A 15752-nucleotide genomic window follows, 5' to 3' on the forward strand; every position below is an offset into this window, starting at 1 on the left:
CAATGGCCAATTGCGTAACGTTAAACAAACACCGTCAATGAAAAAACTGGCCCCAACCTGACAGAAGGCTGTGTTTACTGTCTTCACATTGGTTTTGTTTGGCATCGAGTAGATTTTGAAATGATTCTATATACCTTCATACCTAATTATTTCTTCAAAATAAATAACGTTGACGTATACCAAAAATCGCCAATAGAAAATAATAAGTTTTATTGAAAATATTCTTATTATTTTTCTTGTCCGTAATAATTAAAGCTTGCATTTTTAGAAACTTATAATATTTGCTGAACTAAATTTGTATCATATTTAATTCTATACTAAAATTGGTCTTCATCCATCATAGTTCAGAATGTCCACCTGTCGTCTTCAGTCGTGAACGATATGTTGTCAATCTTGTAACTAGCAACTTGTTCTTGGCGAATCTTTCGATATTTTCTTTAACTCTAGGGACCTTAGGCTCAATGCAAGTCAACATTGAGTATATACCTAGAGCCTTATTATTAAATATTTAAATATCTTCATTGTAACCCTATATATAACAACCTTATACTTGTATATCATACTTAGTTGTAAATTAAATGTTTATTATGTATTAACATTGTAGATTTTTTCCAATAATCCAACAGAAACTGATTCAGCTAATGACGCTTTAAATAGTATGACTTCATTGAATAAGTACTAGATTCATTCTTATATAGATATTTATTTTATTAAACCTTAAAAAAAATTATGAAAATGGATGTTGTTATATCTCGTAATAAAAGCTATAACTAGGAAATTTAACAGCAATCACAAACAGGCATTTTGTCTCTGTATATTTTTTTCGCGATGCTATTGAAATATAGGTTTTAATAGTTTCAAAACTTTATTCTCATTTTTTGATAAAATTTATTGTTTTGTATTTAACTGATGTAAATGTATTATAAAGTACTTTTTCGGATACCCAATATCATGTTGCAACATATTTTTTACAATTAAAATTCTAGAAGTCATTATGGGAAATTTTCTAACAATAAAAAATACATTGTTTTTTTCATTTATCTTTAAGATGTAATTTATACAATTTTCTTTAATATTCCCTGACATATTGCTATATATCTTTTTTTGTTTCAGAATACACTGCAGAACCTGACTGCTTACGTTTCGGTCCTAAAGGTTGCGTCAAGTGTACCCTATTGATTGTCTACCCTACTAGGAGGTGTGTGGATCAGTGCCCTTTTGGTTACTATCCCACTTGGAGCAATAAAGCAGACTTCATGGGTCAGATGTGTTTCCACAACGGCAACTTTCTTGGCATGTCAGCGCATAGGCTTACCATATTCGTCGGAGTAGTGTCCGGCATTGTTATATCGGTTTTAATTGTGTTCTTTGCCGTCATCTATATTAAATATCGGAAGAAAAGTTTCCCGCAAGTTAGTGATACTACGTCAGAAACGGACGACACCCCAGAGAGAAGAGACTTCCTAAAGCAATTGGAGACACTCAAACCTTACGCTCAAAGTTATTTAGATATGCTCAATGATACAAGACATCAAATACGTCAATTACATTTAGATGGCGATAACAGTGCAATATCCGCTTATAAACCGGTTGTTCGCGATTTGGCTAAGATTCTTTTGTTACTTAATCGTCCTATCGACAACATCAGCATACCGGATGATTGGGAGCATTTATTCAGTTGGGCAGAAAAGACGTTAAAGCGTTACAAACGAATGAGCGATAACTCTCAGCCGCAAGTGGCTCAATTGATTGATTTTCTTCAAACTAGCAGTGAACTAGATGATCACGATTATTCAGTTCGTGGCAGTATTACCATGAGCACGTTTCGGCCATTCGGATCATCGGATAGTCTTCAGAACGCGAATAACAAAGCGTTCAGCAGTAATTTTGACAGTTGCCATGCACAACTGAAGCCAGAGTGGAAGTTTGAGTACTCCCTGGTCGGAAATTCCTCGGAGTTTAATCCGATTGCCTGGAAGAGTAGCAGAGATATCCTGGGAGGGCCTTTGTTTCTGGACGAGGACTTTTATGATCTGGGATTGAGGCCCCAAGATGAGATCACAACCGAATTGTGACGAATATTGAATAGAGTAACATGTGCATTAAAGTGATTGTTGGTAAACAGATGTGGTTTTACTGTATTTAATATTATTATTTAAATCATTCTAATTAGTACTTTTAAGAAATCTAATGACAATTATTTAATTTTTAATGTGCCGAAAACTACATAGTTTTGAAATACGTAAATTTATAATCTCTTTATTAATCAAACAGTATTAAAAAATCATACCAAAACAGACAAATTAAATTTAATACTTGCAATGTAATGAAATGTAATTTAATTGTATCTATGAGTCTGATTTTCGTAATTAGTATCAAAAAAGAAAATAATTCGAATAGATTGTCACGAAAAGCTACAAAATTATATATAAACTCTTTTTAATATTTTTATATATCAAAAAATATTCATTATAATAAAAATGCATATAAACTTCAATAAAAAGTAATCATTATCAATAGTTGTTAATAAACCAAATGTTTTTAATTAGCTGGTTGCTTTTTTCTAGTGAAGCATATAGTATGCAAAAACGTCTATGCAGATTTAAAGAAATTCATTCTGATGCAGTTTAGAGTGTATTTTGAACACTAAAAATGGAATAAAATTGGCAAACGTGTACAATTTCAAGACTAATTCAACAAGAATATTGTAATTTAAAATGGTATCCTAATATATTGATATAAAATTGTATTTTGCCTCACATTTTCACAATCAAAATACCTTTAAAATCAAACTTATTTAAGTACCTGAACTGGTATAAAGCTAAATATGAATAATGTTGCATTAAATATCATATACAATAATGCTAAAGTTTATAAACAACAGAGCAAAAGATTATATTGTTGAAATGATCGCTATATACCTAATATCGTTTCCACGTAATCTGTCGTTTTTAGTTACCTTTTGCACCATGCCGTTCAATCGTGAAAGACAATAACATTACATTTACCAACAATCTGGTTTCTGGCTTAGTCATTTGTTTTTACGGCTTTTGTTAGCTTTGGAGAATACCATCAGTATTATTGTTATAATGTACTCATGTTATGTTACGTTATCAAATGAATTTTGTTCGTCAACAAGACTAGTCAGTACTATATGTGTACGTATAAATGTGTAAATTTCCTTTATGTACTTTCATTAAAAAGTGGAGTTAATTATTTATGTGAGTTTGTTAATGTAGCACGAGTGTATATAGGATGTAAAATGTGAATACTTTAAATTTCTATATAAATATTGTACAAATTGTTTAACTGTCTTATTATTTTAGTTAAAAATGCCCTTTTAGGTTTTAAATATAGCTTTAAATATAAATATTAGTGTGCCCTGATTACCCATTGTTTTATTTCCATTTGGTCGAAATTACAAATGTCGAAGTCGCCTACCTCTAATGATGTTATATAGACTAAAAGCATTATTTTTGTTTCATTTGAGTTCAATTATGATGCAAACCTCAACTTACTCACTCACCTCAATGCAATTACGACCGTTTTTAATTTAACCATCGATCCATAAATATTAAATTGTAAAAGAAATAATTTTTGACTGATTCCTACGAGAAGCATACTTGTTAATGATGTCTTTATCTCGTGTACTGAGAAATTTATATACTGGACTTCTTTGACATATATACTTGATTTTATATTATTCTCCTCAAGGCGGTAGTCATACTTAACTCATAAGGCTGTAGTAATATATAAATAATGAATAATTATACTCGTCATATTGCCCTGCACATTTCTTGTGAAAGGTCATTTTAATTATGACATTATTATTACGCAGTGGAACTTACTTTAACTATTAGAGGAGCAAGAACATCTTTTAAGGTAAACCACTACCAATAAATTTTAAATACTTCGTTCACATACAGCTTAATGAGCATTATCAAGACCATGTCAATCAAAATTCTATCATTAATACTATTATAGCGTTTTAACTTTTTGTTTATAGTATAGGAAGTAATTAAAGCTTACCTTTTTGGTAGGACTCTCGGAACTTTTGAAAATTATATATTTATTTGTATGTTTAACAGTATTGTTTAAGTTAGCTGTATACTCTGTGGCTATTAAACCATTTAACTTAAGTCTTCTAGATAATAATTGACATTTTGTGTCCTATCTACATATGCTTCGGGTGAATTATTTTTAAAAACAGGATTCATAATTTCTCAATGGCTGAAGCTAAATAATGCATATTCAAATTCAGTCACTTAGTTGACATTAAGCATTATCATTCTTTAGTTAACTCTTCATTGTGTTCTGAGAGTCAATGTAATAAATATGTTCTATTTATATATGAAAAACTGTAGCATCTATATTGTCTCATACTTAGTTATTTGTTAAGTTCATATGAAGTGTAATTTAAATTAATATAATATGTATGTTCTCATATATATAGCTGGGTTTTTGTTAAATATAATATATTGCTTTTCAACTAAATATACTTAATTTCTAAAAACACCATATTCTTAGAATTGGCGACTTTTACAATGTAAACATATACTTTTCTATTTTAGTGCAAATACATTGTGATGGGTATGAATATTAAAAAATTGCAAGCTAAATATTTAACCAAATGTATATATCATAATATCCAAGTATGAAGAACTAGGAGAAAAAAAACACCCTATAGATTTTGAAGTTTCTTTTCCATTTATTTTAGTGATGTATCTGTCACGTGAACTTCAATCACGAAATAGCAGAATGTACCGATCTTAATAAATGACGATAGAATAGGAATATAAAATATTAACAAAATTTAAAGTTATTTTAAGGCCATTACTTTCTTTAAAAGTTTTAAAAAATACTCGTTTTCTCTCGCACTCACTCACATTCTTAAATAGAACCTCCACCATGTTTTAATAAATATAAATGTATGTATAAGAAGCTGCTCTAAATTCGTTAACATACTTTTTTTTAATTTCCTATATTAATATTTTGTTTTAAATGCTCTGTAAAAATCTTAATAATAACATAAAAAATAACACTAAACATAGTTATAGAGGTAATCATAAAATTACTATTAAAATATTTTTTATATATAAAAAAACATCAGCAAAGCTTGGAATCATATACAATAAAATATGTGTATCTAGTCGCACAACCGTTTAAGATCAACTATAGAAAAACTAATTTTAAATATTAAATAACAAATTTACTTAATTTATTTATATGAAGAGACGCGTCTAGTATTCACGGAAACATGTAACTGAAACAATTTTAAACAACATAGCGAATTACCTTTCTATGGAAGACTGTCTACAATTTTCTATTGTACGAGATATCCTGAAGCGGTGCAATCTGAACTAAAATTGTTTGTTAAATGTTTCTGTCAACACTTTTAACTTTTGAACAGTATTTCGCACAAGTTAAAAAATAGAAATGGTCCCAATTATTCAAGCCTACAAAACTAATAAGTACGAAAAATACTTTTACTTTCCTCCACTCTCTGAGATGACATATCGAAATCTAATACTTGTTGAAATAATGATAATTAGTTTCAAATGTACAAAAAAAATCAGTCGTTAAACGTAAAACTACAATTCTATTCAGCATAGATAGTAAACGGAAAGTATATCTTACAATAAAAATAAAATGCTATCGTTTTCAAGAAAGGAATAAAATTTTTACACATGGAGCACCAATGAAATAAATTTTAATTTGTTACTTGTGGTTAAATAAAACTTATATACATGTTATGTTAAAATACGAAATACTGATCATATTAATTTATGGCAATATTTGATGCACTATTTCGATATCCCACGTTAAGTGACGCTGACTGATCGCAAATATAATAACAGATGAACATTCTTGTAAACTATTTTAGAAATTAATCGTTTCTCATCAATTCACTGTGTTCCACTGTTCAAGATTGAACGTTTTGGATACTAATTAATAACGTGATTGTTCTCCGAATCTTCCTCTGCCAATGCCAAAGGCGCTCGTAGTAGAAGGTCACTAACTTGAATTTTTCTAGTCTGAAATGAAAATGATAATTAAACAGTGTGAAAAAAGCAATAATTAACTTTCCATTGGATTTCCGTTCAATAAAATTGCAAAATTTAATAGATGAGAACATAATATAAATGCGTTAATATTGTACATAAATAGTTGGTAAATACAATGGAAAGCTTTGGAAAAAGATTTGGGGTGAAATATAAAATGGTCCAATCGTTAGCGGTGGCATTAGTAATACAAATTCCCTATTTATAAGTAGCCTATTGATTTTTTTAAAATCAGAAATATTTAATAACTTCCATAAATTAAAAGAGGTCATTTAATTTAGTCAGTAGTTGATATTAAGTAGTGTTAATTATTAAAGACGAATAATATATTTGAAATATTTTCATTTGAAATGAGATGACGTCGGATGTATAAGAGGGGGGAGCAGTACAATGCAGGGGCGCAAATACATATGAAATGTATTATTATTGAAAATATGAGAATTAATAAATAATAAATAAAATAAAGTATTTTAAACGATAACTTAAAACTCAAATACAAAATAGCATTGCTATTTTGATCAAATCGGTTCATAGAACAGTTACTCTATGAATCTGTTACTGGCACCGATAACGGTATTGTAATAAATTTGAAAACAATGTTATCGACAGAGAATATATTAAGTAAGTTGATTTATTGGCACATTTTTTTTCTAATTTAGACGATTAGTAATAATACGAAGGTTGCCATTTATATTTATCTATAAGGAATGGGAAAATTTTTGAAGTATAATTTGTTTAGCTTTTGACGTGAATTACTTATGAGTGCATCGATTAAAATTTAACTTTTACAGATAAAACTTAATGGCCTGATGATTAATATCCAACTTAGGGCCTATCTGACAACCACTGGTTATTTTTTATTAATTATATATGGAGTAGTAGCCTTTAGCAACTCAAAAAACACAATGACCAATATAGATATCATCTCAAAAGGCCTGTTTAGGATAAGTATCAGTATCACTAATAGTACTTGCAATAAACACTATTATTTGTCTGTCGTTTGACGACTTTATCACAGCCGAATATGACTTAAGAAAGTATTTGGTAAAGGTCATTGAAAACTTATTAACCATAATGTAGAGTGATATCATCCTCCCTTTTCTCCTATCCTGATACTCGCATCATGAAATTAATAACTTTTAGGCATTAGTGAAACCAACATTTTCGCTCAGTATTGTATAAATATTTGACCATAAAAAACGCACCATATGGCATCTAATGCATACAAAATTGTTTTGATCGCGGATATCAAGTTAAAAATCAGTAATGTTACTTTAACAAATAACTGATGTTGAATAATTATTGTTCTTTATCATGAATAAAAAAATATAAAAGGCAATCCTTGTGTACATAAGTCATTTTTGTAATGTCATAGCTCTTTCATGCAGTTGATTATTATATCCCTACCGACACCATATGTTAAAGTACAGTAAGATCTATATCTAACCTCCAAACGGATTCCGGTCTCTTCAACGTGATTCTCTATGACTACAAAGCAAGAACAACATTACAAAACATTTAAAGCAACTTAAAATAAAAACTCACAACATTACGATAAATATCTTACAGTATTTCTATAATCGTTTATATATAAAAATATTTTTTTCATTGACTGTAATCACATATCGGCTGAAAAGTCCCCGGTTTGGCATTTCAAAATTACTATCTTGAGATAATACTTTAGATACTGCTAGATAGATACTTAGATACTGATCACAGTATTTAAATGATGCTAATATTAGCATTTATCAAAAGCATCAAAACCACAAAAACTACGTGTTATCATTGTTTTTTGAAGAAAACTGTTTAAATAAATAATTCGCTTCGTTGTTATAAATATAACGCAGGAAAATAATTTTAGTGAACACAATAACATAACACAATACTCAACTAGAAAACTATTTTGAGGATAATTGTGCATATTTCTAGAGAAAATAGAAGTTGAGGAAGTGTTGACTTTATGATGAAATAAAGTGATATTTGCTTTTTTTTTTGTTCAGTTAGACCGGAGATGTTTCTGCAGATATGTTATAGTATTGTTTTATTAATTAAATAATCTGATTATATGATATTTAAAAAATCAATCCAATGATCACAATAAGGCAATAAAAACAAACTGTAAATGCAGTATCATATATTAATCATCATATTAATTAACTTACTATTTTCTTGTTCTGTGCTCGAGGACGTTGTAGTAACGGTCGTTATCCTTGTGATTGTAATTTCTTCCCCTGGAAATAGCAATTACTTAAACTTGAAGATTACAGTAAATGAAATTTAGTACCTGATCCGATGTGATCCTTAACACTGTCAATGGTAATATCTCCAACACTACTTGACACTGTCACGTTATGAGGAGTATCACTACCATTTTCTTGTACTTCATCAACCTGTAACGATATAAAATTAAACTCAATATATATGTCTTCAACATACATGAAAGATTGTACCTTTTCTAAGGTGCTGTTACTTTTCTGCATAGCCCCATTAACTAAAGGGGGTTCTGTCGCTTCTTCTGTGTTTATTTCGTTGCTTCCCGATTCAGAAACTCCATCTTCCTTTGTTGGAAGTGGAAGGTAACACCTAAGCCACAAAGAAACTATACAGATCTTAAATGTTATTATAAAATGATCAAGTACCTGGCTTGAGTAATTGCTGTAGCTGATAATGATATCCTCTGTAGTTCAGACGAGGAATGGAGATATAATGCTTCAGCTTGCTTTGTGAACACAAGGGAAGATATTCCACTAAAAATAATATATTTATAGAATAATGCAAAATATCATACCAATAGAAAGTAATATAAAGAAATGAAATAACAAGTGAATACTTCATTTAAACAAGAAAATATCTTATTATGCATACTTGATATCCTCTCGTTTGATAGCTGCCGCATTTAATTGGCGTTTTAAATCTGGAATGGATAGAACAAGGCAATCGCCCATGTTGGTAAGGCACAAAAGATCAACCTCTGAATGTTTTGTGTTATCATCTGGCATACTACAGGAAAATGTTGCGAATGCCATCCTTCTAACTCTAGCACCTATGAATGTTGAAAGTTAAACAAAAGATATTCAGAAAAAAGGAATGAAAATAAATACCTTCATGTGCAGTAAGTTTATATTTACAATATGGTTTCAGCGATGGCAACGTGAATATTTTGAACTGTTCTTCTGATGCTATTACCACTCTGTGCGCTTGTGTGGTATCAGGGAGGGGGGCGACACCTTTCTCTACTTCCAGTGGCTCTGGTAGCGGCTTGCTAGATCCATCTAACACAGCGATTCCAATGACAGGTGCTCTAAAAATAAGTTTTTCAATAAATATACTTGTAGATATTTTAAAAGTAAATAAAATACCTGTGTTTTAATTGTACCTCTTTGGCGAGGTGACAAACTACATCGTCAGTATCCCGTTTTGATGTTGATGGTACCATTATTGTAAAGGCATAAACTGTGCCATTGTTAGTACCAGCCCATAAAGTTGGCATAGTGTTTTGTACTAAAAATAAGTAAGGTATTAGTTAAAAGTTTGAAAACAGCATATTTTTAGACTTACCATTAACGAGGAATGTCCTGGCGAAATATAAACATCTAACGAAAGATCCCATCGAATCGTCTGTTGCTCTAGCTTCTATCTGTCGCTCAACAGGTTTAGCTTCCAATGGATTAAATTCGCCGCCTTCATCTGATGTTGGAGGTTTTCTAGGTGGAGGTGAAGCAGCCGCTGGCGGTGTCTATTAAGATATATATTGCTTATATTGCATATACATATATATGTATATATATATATATATATGTATAAATATATATATATATATATATATATATATATATATATATATTCGTTTATAATTATTTCAATTTATTAATATAGTGCTTCACAATTGCATCGCAAGATTTATAGAAGAATATATCTTACCTGTTTATCATCCTTATTATTTCTTCTGGTCGAACGACCTTTTCTTAACCGTCTAAAGGATTCTCTAAGTGATTTCTTGAAAGATTTTCTACGTGAAATGGGTGCGTCACCTTGGCCAGTAAGATCTTTGAAAGCAAGTTTACTTAACAATATATTAACACATAAATGTATGATTTTACCATTAGGGTTCAATGTGCATTTAACGACGACTGGTTTATTCTTGATGTAGTCCATCAAAGCCAATCCGTGGGCAGTGCCAGCGGCTACTAAACCCCAATCTGAATGTAGAACAACGCAAGTGACTGCTGCTGGTGGATGAAGTTGCAAAACACCTGTAGCTTGGAAACCTCTTACTTGATGCACATCGCCTAAAATACAAAAATTATTTATTATGACTTTGGAGTCTGGTCTCGTTTTTGATGCAGTATTGTTTCTTGTATTATATTTTATTTTCGCAATACAAGATGAAATATTTCATTATTTTAATTTAATATTATCAACATTGATCTTCATCTAATGAAGTGAAACAGAACTCTTAGTTAAGTCTAATTTTATAAAGTTGTTTTTTTTTAAGTTTTATGTTGTACATGTTATAAACACAAGTAGTTCAATATTGCTTTATGAGAAATTTAATGTGCTATTTTGTTAATTATTTTATCTTATAACATTGGCATAATTGATTTATTTCAGTTTGATCTCTGCAGTAAAAGAGTTGTGTAATTATTTCATTATAAGTTTATAGTGTTATATATACCGAGGTTGTTTGTTTAAGTTGCATTTTGTTGAAACTTAGTTCCCTACTTATCTAAATAGACATTTGATGAACATTTAATTATGTTGTCAACACAAATCTGATTATCACGTAATTCTTTCCCTTTTCATTACCTTTCTATAAATCAAAATCTATTCTGTGACTGCGGGATTGACAAAAGATAATTAGGAACAAGGTGATCACCTTGATTAGGAAAAATAATGAGGATCTAAACTTCAATTTTGATCAAGTAGAAACAAACTGTAACCCACCACTCGATTTAGTAGCTTAAATACTGCGCGCAAATTATGGTGCAAAATTATGGTTATTCTTTTTTTGGAACTAATTTGTAATCGCAAGAAATTGATCATTTGACAGATCATTTGAAGGCTAGGTGGAACTATAGTAGATTATGTAATATATGGTGAGCTTGTTTAAAATAATACAAGATATAATTATAAACATAAATGATTATTTATTTGACCAAATATTTTACCTGTTTTTGGTGCTAATTGACTGTGTCCCTTCCAAACAAAACCATCCCTGTCACTCACGATATTCATAGTTGTAACTTTTAATGGACCATCCAAAACTTCTGTATCAAATTTAGCAATGATAACTTGTCCTGCAGTGCCAGCTACAACTAAAGTGCCAGCAAGTGGACACATTGCCACCTATAAATAAAAAAAACTTATAAAACGGTATTGTCAGCTCGATATTATAGCAATATTTTTGATTATAAAATCGATATTTTAAAGAAATTATAAATAATACAAATAAAGATGAAGACATGTACAATACCACTCACTCTTTTAACGGCTAATCGGGGATCATCCGAATACGGGTCGAAAACGCCAGTTTTCCTGAACGGGGGCCATTCTTGTTCGTCATCTTCTGGGTCAGGACTAACAGGTGCTTCTAAAAATAGTAATATATATATATATATATATATATAATTCGTATCACAACAAAATATCCATATATTATACCATCTAAATCATCTCCTGTGAAATATTGTGCAGTACTGAACTTATATACTAATGTTAAGGTAACTCCACCGGCATCCCAGAAACGTACAGTACCATCTTCGTGGCCAGTAAGAAGAAGTTCTCGTTTTGGAACAGAGCCTATTTCTTAAAAACATGATCAGATATATTTCGATACAAAAAATATAAAGACATACCTTTAGAACATAACAGTTTTCCACCGTTTATAGGCCATGGCCGATCCGAATATAAGTGACTTGTTTGAGCTTTACCTGCGTCTTTTAGATGTTCCCATAATTCATCAGGTATACCTAACAGATAAATAAACTTTTTTTATATTAATTTTCCTAGACTTTTATTTTCATATTTATATTTATATGTATTATTCTTACCAGAAACATATTGACTACAAGTTACAGCTGAAGAATGTAATGCTACCAAATATGGTAAATTCATCATTTTCCATCCTTTACTAGACAGATCGATGGCAACTAATTCTTCTTCGGCGAGAACTATAAGAGTGTCAGGTTGTTCTTTGTCTTTCGCTTCGTTGGAAGAAACTGTTTCGTCATTTTCACCGATTTCCTCCTGATTTTCATTAGACTCCGAGCTCGATTCTATTAATAGAAAATCGATTACCTAAAATAAAAATTAATGTCGAATAAAAATTTTAACTCGAAATAACAAACAAACAATACATTTCCTGGTAACATTATTAATGGTCAGAAAACGCAAAAACATGAAGAGAGAAACATTTACAACCCACAAAACACATTGTTAATGTAAATGTTCATGCTACTATAACGATAAGAAAATTTAGGATCATCGTAAACTGTAACATTAAAAAAATTAAACTTTACATGCACAACTCAAAAGAAAAGGGAATTATTCTATATTAATGTTCTCTATTTTGATACCTTATTGCCGTATTGCTCATCTTCACTCTCATTATCATTTGATTCACTCGTTATCTGCTCCAAATAAGAAAAGAACATTTATTATATGCCTATGACAACATTAATTTAGGTAAACTTGAATTCTATTGAAAATAAATATAGTCAAGATGTTAAAGAAAATCTTTGTCTATGATATGTATCTTGATATGATATAAAAACATTAGTAATAATTAAAATATTTCAACCAGAACTTAATCATACATTTTCTATTAAATTAATTCCTTTATCACCTTTCTTCGCGTTTGATAAATAACATATCTCATTAAGTTTGACTAACAAACATTGAAATTTATGATAAAACCATCTTGATAAAATTTAATGTATAAGGCTTTTATGGTGTATATAAATTTATTTGTATAAATATTCCCTCAAGAAATTATATACAGATAATAAGAGCTCAATATGAAGCAAGATGTTATGTTTTAATATCTCAATAAGTTAGTTAGAACATACTGGACTGTAATTAATGAATTTTGAAGGTTTTTACGTCTATTACATGAAATAATAACATCAAAAGTCCATACCTTACTAGTAAAATCCAAGGCTACGTGATTTTCTCCATGTATAACAGACACAGCATATTTATCTCCATAGTTTCCTCTTGGCAAACCACCAGAAAAAACTAATAACTCTTGGCCATTCAAATCCTGAGATAATATTTTTGGAATTGCTTTGCATGCATAAGGACCATAAGTAGATATGGGTTCTCCGGAAGGTTTATCTGGCTGATTTACATCCCATTCCATATAACTGCCTATGAATTGCCATTAATGGTTAAATATCAGCAATTAAAAATTCTATTTAAAACTGTACCATCATTGTGACAACTGAGAAAGATGCTGTCGGTCTTCCAGCATAAACATTCCAACTGTTGATTCGAAATAAATACTTTTGCTGAAGTATTATCTGTTTTGTTCCAAAGAACAACTAAACCCCTGTTATAGCCAATGAGTATGTTATTTGGTTGATCTGGTTGCTCGATTATAGATTCAACAGCACCAGGATTCAGCTTATAATTTTGAGGAACACTAAAATCATTTTGTATTAATATTATCACCAAATTTTACTTATACCAATAGATACACTTACTTTTGCATAACTACATCTTGATATATGATATCAGGTGTCATTGTAAATGTACTCAAATCCAAAAGGTATATGTTTCCTCCTTCGGTACCAAGTAATAAATGCTTCCCGGATGATTCCAAGCATGCTGTACTGATCGTTTTCAATTTACCCTCCAATGCTTGCGATTTAACCTCGACTAATGAACTTTTATTAACCTGGAAGGTGTTCATGCATCATTACAAATTTGGAAATACTGTTAATGTTTTAGTGTACGTACTTCCCACAAATGCAATGAGTTGTCATCTTGTAAACTGACGACTTGGCCTTTCCCAGGCAAGAAAATTACTTTGGTAACTGCAATAGGATTTTGATGTTGTCCATAAAATTCAACACCAGGCTGTCCAAGTACTTTTATGGCTCCAGTTGCTGTTCCAATGCAAATGAGTCTTAAAGATGGATCCCATGCCAAGGCGGATGGTTTATGGGGAAATCCATGTTGCAGCGTCTAGAAAATACATATTATAATAGATATGATGTATGTAGAAGAATTATTAGTGTTCAAAATTAAATACTGTTTTATTTCTGTTAAACTTTCGATGCATATTTTAGCAATAAGGACACAAATTTCTTTATGTACTAAAATGGTATAAATTAACTTAAAAACATTCTTAAAATAGTTTTTTATTTCTGTCGAACTTTCAATATATATTTTTTAGAAATAAGAACATAAATTCCTTTATGTACTCAAATTTATAAACTTAACTTTCTTAATTTTTGCTATCAACTACACCAACTTTAGATCAACTTTTAAGGATAAATATTAAAAAATATATGGGAAATTCTGTAATATAAGATTCTATTGAGCTAAACCTGCCAATATTTTTACATGACATTTTAGCTAGATGATTATACTTTCCTTAATTTACTTAAAATACCTTAATTTTTTATGAATCGCATATGAATATGAGTTTATATTACAAAATAATCTCAAAAGCGCCAAATGTAAGTGTAACACTTACAGTTTTTACTTTGGATTAATAGGATTCAATAATTCTGCCATTTCAAATTTTACGGCGAAAACTTCCTGCATCTACTGGTATAACAATTTATTTCTTTGAAAAAAATACTTCTTTATCAAAATATCGAAGACACATTATTACCAGAGAGTTTATTAATATCCCTTGTGGCTTAATGACAAATAGGTATATATATATATCAGAAATTATCAACATAATAAATTAGTGAATAACTAATCTTGTACATGATGGCGAACACGTTGAATGTCGACATATCCATTATCTCGGCTTTGCCCCAAAGCTATTTGTTTTAGATAAGTTTATCATCATTGGGTCCATGTAGAATATACGTAGCATTTAATACCCAACCCATTGCTTTATGATAAACTATTTTATAGGAAACATAGATGACAAGAAAGTAATTTCGGTTTCGTGTGAAATGGATTAGGACTACTTAGTGTAGCGGAGTATTATTATCATAGAAAATAACGCCTTTTCTATTATTATTTCGACCCTATTTTGCTTCTAAGAATTTCCTTCAGTAAGTTCAAAATTACCAGAACGAAAGCGAGTGAAATTATTATCTTCCCAGAAAATGTTGATGTACCTGTCTATACAAAGTACAACATTCTAACAAGCCCGTGCGACATTCTTCCCTTTGCCATTTTCATTATCATTTTCCACGTCCTGCCTCAATTTCAATGTAAATGTGTGTATACACGCTAAGTAACGCTTAAAGCATTGTCCATCCAATGAATATCTAGTGGCGTTACTGTGATCTGTGTTTTCTGAATTACTTGCTATTAAAGACATCTAGAGAGGAAAACGCTATACATTTTTTCACAGGTTAACATATATTCGAGTACTGTACGGCTGATGTAATTTATTCTGAATTGCATTCTAGCTAATTTATAGTAACATATTAGTATTAATCCTAGTAAAATAAATGTAACTGAAACCAAAATAATACACCCAAAGAAGCCACTTTTACA

General features: G+C 30.2%; 2 protein-coding genes across 11 annotated transcripts in view; one reads left to right on the top strand and one right to left on the bottom strand.

The window, feature by feature from the left end:
- Positions 1-3386, top strand: part of T48 (FU domain-containing protein T48) — an 82099-nt gene extending 78713 nt beyond the window's left edge. The window contains exon 2 of the mRNA XM_076419532.1: positions 1114-3386. Within this exon, the coding sequence (XP_076275647.1) occupies positions 1114-2075 (962 nt within the window). The 3' untranslated portion in view covers positions 2076-3386. The remainder of the gene's footprint in view (positions 1-1113) is intronic.
- A 1294-nt stretch (positions 3387-4680) lies between these two features.
- l(2)gl (LLGL domain-containing protein l(2)gl) overlaps positions 4681-15752 on the bottom strand; it is a 32958-nt gene continuing 21886 nt past the window's right edge. For 2 of the 10 annotated variants that reach the window (XM_076419488.1, XM_076419490.1), the window contains 22 exons: positions 14022-14249; positions 13766-13959; positions 13490-13704; positions 13201-13430; positions 12638-12691; positions 12113-12359; positions 11918-12031; positions 11724-11867; positions 11543-11652; positions 11231-11408; positions 10163-10351; positions 9984-10108; positions 9621-9798; positions 9422-9563; positions 9164-9363; positions 8928-9105; positions 8702-8809; positions 8513-8645; positions 8347-8452; positions 8225-8293; positions 7510-7550; positions 4681-6035 (listed from right to left, as the gene is read on the bottom strand). In XM_076419488.1, the coding sequence (XP_076275603.1) occupies positions 5946-6035; positions 7510-7550; positions 8225-8293; positions 8347-8452; positions 8513-8645; positions 8702-8809; positions 8928-9105; positions 9164-9363; positions 9422-9563; positions 9621-9798; positions 9984-10108; positions 10163-10351; positions 11231-11408; positions 11543-11652; positions 11724-11867; positions 11918-12031; positions 12113-12359; positions 12638-12691; positions 13201-13430; positions 13490-13704; positions 13766-13959; positions 14022-14249 (3273 nt within the window). In that variant the 3' untranslated portion in view covers positions 4681-5945. The remainder of the gene's footprint in view (positions 6036-7509; positions 7551-8224; positions 8294-8346; positions 8453-8512; positions 8646-8701; positions 8810-8927; positions 9106-9163; positions 9364-9421; positions 9564-9620; positions 9799-9983; positions 10109-10162; positions 10352-11230; positions 11409-11542; positions 11653-11723; positions 11868-11917; positions 12032-12112; positions 12360-12637; positions 12692-13200; positions 13431-13489; positions 13705-13765; positions 13960-14021; positions 14250-15752) is intronic. The other 8 variants (XM_076419492.1, XM_076419494.1, XM_076419489.1 and 5 more) reach the window with 7 other exon arrangements.

Source organism: Rhynchophorus ferrugineus, unplaced genomic scaffold (genome assembly GCF_030347505.1).
Source record: "Rhynchophorus ferrugineus isolate W39M unplaced genomic scaffold, kcgeb_rfMv2 rfM1, whole genome shotgun sequence".
NCBI lineage: Eukaryota > Metazoa > Arthropoda > Insecta > Coleoptera > Curculionidae > Rhynchophorus > Rhynchophorus ferrugineus.